This window comes from Callionymus lyra, chromosome 7 (genome assembly GCF_982586985.1).
Source record: "Callionymus lyra chromosome 7, fCalLyr1.hap1.1, whole genome shotgun sequence".
In the NCBI taxonomy this organism is placed as follows: Eukaryota; Metazoa; Chordata; class Actinopteri; order Syngnathiformes; family Callionymidae; genus Callionymus; species Callionymus lyra.
The window spans coordinates 30,734,542-30,742,480 of NC_141824.1; the positions used below are offsets into that span (position 1 = coordinate 30,734,542).

The window sequence follows — 7,939 nt, forward strand, 5'->3', positions numbered from 1 at the left end:
CTGAAACAACTTAGACAAGCATTAGAACATTAAAAAGTTAACAAACAATGTTTTTTTTTTCTAATTTCAGTTTGTTTTCCTTGGCTCAGAGATCCTAAGTTTCACTTTTCTATTATGTGCAAAATAGAATGGCATGTGACAACAGAGCCCCCTCATTAAGGATCAATGTTTAAGCCAGAAGTCGCCTGCTTTTATGGCCACTCAGCGCTGGACCTTGCCCGTCCCTCCAGACAGGACACCATGACTGCCAGCACAGGTGAGAAACACTTCCTACTGTATTCTTCATAGAAGTATTCTTCTTGTTTTTAACCTTCAAACTTAGAAGTGAGAAAACTAGAGGCTCTATGGCTGTATGAATGAAGAGACAAAATATATTTTTCTAGATCGTTTACTTCCTCTTGTTCTCAAAGGTAAAACATTGCCAGGGTTGAAATACTTGCAGAAAAAGCTGAACATGGGGCCAAGAATCTGAATAACAGAATAAGATATATAATGTATATAACGTATATAAAAAATGTATTCATGTTGCGGTTTTTTTTATTAAGTTTGAAATTTTGTAATGTTCTATTACAGAAGAGGGAAAAAAGAGTGCTAACAAAATAAATATTTCCATATCTGTCAGTTTTCAATAATAATACCAAATATATACAGTGTATATACAGTTTATATTTATATAGACATGTGCATGTGTGTTAAGTGTATTTGATGTTGTTTACTTAGTCTCTCTCTCTCTCGCTCTCACTAACTGGAATGTCATCAGTTTTTCAAGGTTTTTGGCTCAGGCTATATTGTTTGAGCTTGATCTGAGATAAGATAGTTGTAATAGAGTTAGCAAGACACTCTCCCTGGATCAATCTTTTTACTTATTAACCTCCTGATACTGAATTAATTTTTAACCGCTTGACCATAAGTTCCTCACAAGTACTCAGGAAGCTTATATCCAAATGGAAGCTGACCTTATATTCAACCCATGATCATTCATTATGAGAGGATTGCTATGCTAAGAATCCAGAAGACCTGATTCGCTGTTGAACCTTTGCGATAATTCTGAATAATCTGGAAAATAAGAATAAAGCCAATATTTGCTCAGCAGTGATTCGTTTTGTTCACACCTGTTCATTTAAAATATACTGTTGACATTCTTTTTTATTTCCCACAGCAAGCCAAGATGTCATTCCGAGGTGAGTGCAACACCAGAGTAACTTATGTTTCTTTTAGATCGGTATGATGGTTAACAGTTATTTTACACTTTTTTTTACCTTTTTATAAGAGAGCCTCTGACATAAGCAACAATAATGCACACATATTTCCACCAGTAAACACCCACACACACCTCTGCAGGGAAAGAGAGAGGCGACCCTCTTACAGACAGGCACTGAGCCATGGAACATTAAGTACTGCTACCATGCTCCAGTGGCGACAAGGTCCCCACCTTACGCTGCCTGGAATGCATCTTGTTGGCCCCTCTTACAGTTTGTGAGCCCATGGGAAGTAGGGGTCAAAAGTGACCTTTTTTGCCTTGGGTGTCCCTATCAAGGGCGTGAAGCCCCACTTCAACATATATGTAGCTCATGGGATAGTACCTTAAAATTGTTTTTGAAACTCCTTCTTTCCTGTGTTAGATTTACTTTTAATGCAAGGGAAGGGATCGATAATCCAGCCCTGGTGGTCTGCGATGATCCTGGTAAGCTTGTAGTTATCTTTCTTCTGCTCACGTAACATTAGGAAGCACTTAATATGTCAATTCTGTGTCACAGAATTTGGCCAGATGCCTCGCTTGTGTCAGCTGAAACGGGTTGAGGGTCAGAGATTTGGGTTCAACCTGCGGATGGATAGAGAAGGCAGAGGCCTGGAGGTGCGAGGTGTGGAGCGATGGACGCCAGCAGAGTACAGCGGCCTCAAAGAAGGAGACAGAGTCCTAGAGATCAATGCTGAGTATGCAGCAACCATGGAGTTCACCAAGGTGAGGAGGCTCAAATAGCAACGAAATCATCTGCTACAGTATGAGGCACAATTTGCTGAAATCTTTGGATTTGGACAGGTGGTGAGAAAGATCCAGTCGTGTGGATTGTATCTCTTTCTCTTAGTGTTGAGGGAGGACGAATACAAAGAGGTATTGTGGGTTTCATTTTTTTCTCTCTCAACATTTACTCTACGTCAAGTGTGAATGTTAACCTGTGGAGGACTGGATCTAGTTTTGCTGAAATTGTCAGGATCAGTTTCCAAACAAAATTTGGTGTAATGAAAACCAGAAACTCATTTGATTTTGAGAACAGTTACTATTCAACTATGCTTTTTAGAAAGGTTGATTCTGTGGCCATGAGTGATTTGAATAGAAATAGAATGAATAGAAAACCATTATTGGAAATTGTTTTGACAAATGAAATATACCCTTTTTTTTTGGTGTTCCCTACTAGAGACAAAGACTCATGAAATTAATGTTCTGGTAGTTTCTAAGGGGTACTGAACTGATTAACTCAGGTTCCGCCGTACATGTTTGAACAGTTCCAGAGTCTGGTCCACATTTACTGTTTGCGGTTAGATTCGTTTTTAGTAAGGTTTGGACTGGACCTATCTACAGTTTAGCATGAGCAGTACCTCCTAACTGCTTTTTGCAGGTGATGTGATGATGTTGGGCCAGATCCTTCAGTCCTCACTGGGTGGATTCACATCTGAAAATTAGGCAGCATGGATGAGAATCCCTTCTCAATCCAATGTGTGTGTCTATCTTTTTCGTTGAGTGTGCTCCCCACCTCATGCGATGAGGAAACCAGGATAGCCTCCTGTGACCTCCATAAGGGAAGAAGCAGCAGAAAATAAATGAATGAATGAATAAACCTCTTTCTGATTTATGTGTGTTCACAGGCGTTGTGTTCTGGTGTAGACCTATGCATGCTGGCTACTGCCTACAAAGGATTCCCCTGCTTCCGGCCCCGATTGTATCACATCCAGAGAGACCCACAGCACGGCCTGGGCATGAATGCCATATCTGTAGATGGTTTGTTTTTCCTACATTAAGATTAATAATTCATTTTATCTAACCTTTTTCAGAGATGGAATATTTCCAAAATTGGGTAATATAGACATATTGTAATGATCGTGTTAAAACTTCTTCTTCTGTAAGATCCTGATGTGTTCATTACACAGACCTTCAGAGCACAATAGAGAGGAAGTGTTACACACAAGAGAAACAAACATCACTTTCATTGGATCAAAATAATCTATAAAACTTCCAGGGATTGTGTCTGCAGGTGGAAAGGGTCAGTACATCCTAAGTACAATTACTAGTGGTCCAGCAGAGAAGGCTGGAGTTCAGTCTGGAGACAAGCTCATTTGGATGAATGGTGTGAAGGTGTCGGAGTTACCGCTGTTGAGTCTCAACAGAACCGTAAGTCTTGCTGCCACACACCTCCAGGTAAGTGAGATAACTGACATGTGTGTTCATCTCCTAGTTGAAGAAGGGTGGAGAGGTCACTGTCTTGGTCATTGACCATCACAGTGAGTCCAGCTACGCCAGAAGAAAGATGCCTATCCTCCCAGAGTTTGCCGAGTCCTGTTCCTTCCCTCACACCGCAAAGACGATGCAACTAGAGAAAGGCCTTGATGGTTATGGTTTCCTCCTCAGGCAGGAGAGACTCACTATGTCACGCCGACTTGGTGAGTGAGAAGATGTAAACTTGTGTATAAATATACTAAACTAGACTTAAATAGACGTTTGAATCAGGTCCAAGACACAAGGTCTACTTCAAATCTCCCACAGAAATGAGGAGATTAAATAAATGTTGTGACTCATTAGACTTATTAAAGCAGATATGAATCATCCTAGTAGAATTCACGAAAAGATCGACACATTGTCAAAAATAAATGTCCAAAATGTAACACACATTGTTATAACCAGTTTACACACATGAGATTTGTTCCTATTATTTTGATGAGGGGCCTTCACACCAGAGCGAGTCAACTATAAATACAATGTATTAAGTGTCTTTTTCCTTGGGGGTGGATAAGTACACGTACTGCGTGAAGTCGATGTAGGAAGCCCAGCTGAAGAAGCAGGAATGGAAGATGGAGATCTGCTGTTGGCAGTCAACGGAGTTCCTGTAGAGTCGATGGAACATGAGGAAATTGTGACAGTGATCAGAGACAGTGGTGATCGAGTCAGTCTCACCTCCATCTCTCTTCCTGGAAGAGACTTCTACCGACAGGTGAGTAAAAGCAGAGTTACGACATTTTCATGACAATGTGTTTTGCCTGTGTTGAGCCTTTGATCTCAGACTGATACTGTAAGTATCATGAAGCAGTCTCCTCATTTTAGGAGGTCAGTTGATGGCGGTGAGTGTTGATATTGCTATTTAGTGGTCTCTGTAAGCAAGGGCACCACTTTAGAAAGGGTTAATATGCCTATCACTAATCTTAGCATCCCTTAAAAAAAACCAAATAGCATCTGGCTTCTAGTTCCAACCATTTTGTTCCAGGACATTCTTTGTGTGGCCAACATTCAGAAAGTGATTGAGGATCCTTCATGTCTCTTCGTTCACAGCTGGGGATCTCGCCTTTGTGGTTCAATGAAGAATTCCTTGTCCAGGACTCACTAACCCACAACAGATCTGTAGGACAATCGATGCTGTAGGACCATAGTTGCTGCTTCAAGAATCCGATTTCCGACCTGGAGTTCATCAAATGGTCGAAGCAACAAGAATTTTCTACTACCAACAAGACTCTAGAGCTTCAAATGACTCCTTTTACTAAATAAGCTTTTTGATTCTCAGCACCTGAAAATCAACAAATTCCAGTACAGTATATATTTATTTATATAGTGCAATGTAAAATAAGTGTGAATGAGGATTTAGTCAAACAAATCACATCGTGAATTGTCTTTGTATATAGAGTTGGGTGGACCACGGTTAGTGGCACAGGGACAGTCGGTGTGGCCTCCACCGATGGAACAAAGTGATACCTTTTTTTTTCCATTTAACGACTGCATTGTGGTGTTTGTATTGTAATGATTAAAATGATTCAACAACATCCAACCATTGTTGTATAACATTCACAAAATGTATATGGTCATGACAGAATGGAATACTGCATCTTAAAACACAATAACAATAACAATATATATATATATATACAGTACTGTGCAAAAGTTTTAGGCAGGTGTGAAAAAGTGTTGCTGTAAACTAAGAATGCTTTGCAAAAATGATTGTTTATAGTTTATTTTCATCAATTCACAAAATGCAGTGAATGAACAGAAGAGAAATGTAAATCAAATCAATATTCGGTGTGAAAAAGGTACACTTTGACACAGTTTTTGAAGGAACTCGGCTGGTAGGTTGTTCCAAACATCTTGCAGAACTAACCACAGATGATAGATGATGGCTTTCTCAAATCCTTCTGTCTCCTAATGTAATCTCAGACATACTCCATGACGTTGTTATCAGGGCTCTCTGGGTCCATACCATCACTTCCAGGACTTATTCTTCTTTACGCTGAAGATATTTCTTCATGACATTGTCTGTATGCTTGGGGTCGTTTTCCTGCTGCAGAATAAATGTTGTGCCAATCATACGCCTCCCTGATGGTATTGCATGATGGATAAGTATTTGCCTGCATTTCTCAGCATTGATACCACTAATCCTGACCAAATAACCAACTCCAATTGCAGAAATGCAGCCCCAAACTTTCAAAGAACCTCCACCAGCTTTGCCTACACTCATTATTGTACTGCTCTCCAGCCCTTCGGCGAACAAACTTTTGCTACAGCCAAATTTTTAAAATTTTGATCCATCAGTCTAGAGAACCTGCTGCCATTTTTCTGCACCCGTTCCTATGCGTTTGTGCCTACTTGAGTCGCTTGGCCTTGTTTCCATGTCGGAGGAATGGCTTTTTGGCTGCAACTCTTCCATGAAGACCATTCCTGGCCAGACTTCTGCGGACAGTAGATGGTGTACCTGGGTCCCACTGGTTTCTGCCAGTTCTGAGGGGATGGCACAGCTGCATATCTTCCGATTTCGAAGGGAAATAAGCTTGATGTGACTTTCATCTGCTGCACTAAGTTTTCTTGGCCGACCACTGTGTCTACGATCCTCAACGTTGCACATTTGTTTGTGCTTCTTCAAAAGAGCTTGAACAGCACATCTTGAAACCCCAGTCTGCTTTGAAATCTTTGTCTGGGAGAAACCTTGATGATGCAGTAGAACTACCTTGTGTCTTGTTGCTGTGCTCAGTCTTGCCTGGTGTATGACCTGTGACATGAAACTGTCTTACACATCCTCAGCTTGGTAGCAGAGTTTGTCTGTTCCTTACCCAGTTTTAAGCTCCTACACAGCTTGACAGCCCTGACTTTGTCCAAATGTACCTTTAAGAATTGATGCTGGTTTGAAGGCAAAGGGTAGTAACAACACATATTGATTTGATTTAGATTTCTCTTTTGTTCGCTCACTGTGCATTTTGTAAATTGATTTTTCCACACCTGCCTAAAAAGTTTGCAAAGTACTGTATATATATATACAGTATATATATACATATCTGTAGTTTTTCTGAGTGTGTATGTTTTTTATCAGCCATTATCTCTCTGACTGTTAGAAAATGGCCAGAAAATATTTTAATAAAGTTTGAAAAAAGGGTAATTTTCAGTCATTTTAACAAGTTTTTACCATTATAACAGGCCCCAGTGCAAAGTGGGAACAGTTTTTTCTCTTGCCAGGGCAGGACATTAATGCGCGAGTCAGGCTGCCATTGTCTAGTCTCAAGACATTAGACATTAGAGGAGAGTTGTTTCAGTCACACAAATAGCAAAAATATTGTGTGATGCCTGTGGAAAAGAGTACAAAGTTAAAATTCAAACACAGCATACAAGGCACTCAAGATGAAACAGGTGCAGGGGGTTGATGTGGAGCTTTAATCGTTGCTGTTCAAATAATTTTAGGGAAAGAACTGATCTTAAAAAAATAGTTTTTATAACATGTATGAAGCAACTACCATATTGATCTACGAAAATCAAGAGAAGATTGGTATATATATCAAAATATCTAGAAGAAATATATATATATATACTCACAGGTAATTTGAGAGAAACTCAATAAAAACTAATAAATCATTTTTTTCATTTAAGTTCTGTGCACTTAATGTACATTTATTCAACATCATGTCTGCCATTTTCCTTCCTTCTGGAAAGAGTCCACAGCGCATCCAGAGCAGGACCAACAAGAGGAACAGCTTCTATTCCAAGGCTTTCAGACTGATGAACAGTGTTCCTTCTCTGGAGGAACATCATTTGTTTCCAGAGGTATATCATAGTGATCTTAAATTAATATTGTAGTTGAACTGTTAATTATATATCGTTTGTGATTCCGTTTTATATATTGCAGATATTGCAGGGCTCAGAAAATGAATCCACCGAATCCTGTTAGAAAGAGATGCAATAAAATGTTTTTAATATCTACACCATATTTTATAAAAATGTTCACTTCATGAGACTGCAAAAATATCTGTTGAAAAGGGCCACTGAAGAGAAGAAATGTAAATGAATAGGATTCATCTTTAAACTTGTAAATACTTTTGGTGAAGGTTACTTTAAATCATTAAATAGTAATACAATCTATTTCCAGCTCGTAATTTGCAACAATAAAATGATGTCAGTGTTTATTGTTAACACAGTTAGTGATTTTGTAATGGTTTTAACTATAATTAACACTATACAGTGTAATGTATCTTAAACTGCTAACACCGATAGTTATTTTGAATACTGTGCACCTTTTGCGTGGTTTGCCTGTTTGAAAAAAAGATTTGTGGAGTAGAAATGTATATGAAGTAAACTATAAAAGATGTAGTTTTAGTTATAACCAATACTTTCACTAGTGTAAATATAATTTTAACTAATTGTGTAAGAAAGCGTTGATTTTGAAAACTAGACATTGGTGTAGACATGCCTAATGCCTTT

At 38.9% G+C, this 7,939-nt stretch overlaps 1 protein-coding gene across 1 annotated transcript; it reads left to right on the forward strand.

Annotated features, from left to right (window-relative positions):
- Nucleotides 1–222: 222 nt before the first annotated feature.
- Nucleotides 223–5,025, forward strand: nherf4a (NHERF family PDZ scaffold protein 4a). Its single transcript, XM_087795886.1, has 10 exons — nucleotides 223–256; nucleotides 1,160–1,181; nucleotides 1,623–1,684; nucleotides 1,758–1,963; nucleotides 2,042–2,113; nucleotides 2,866–2,998; nucleotides 3,252–3,388; nucleotides 3,453–3,657; nucleotides 4,009–4,205; nucleotides 4,541–5,025. The coding sequence occupies exons 1-10, from the start codon at nucleotides 241–243 to the stop codon at nucleotides 4,628–4,630; spliced, it is 1,140 nt and encodes a 379-aa protein (XP_087652012.1). The 5' UTR covers nucleotides 223–240; the 3' UTR covers nucleotides 4,631–5,025.
- The last annotated feature ends 2,914 nt before the right edge of the window (nucleotides 5,026–7,939 follow it).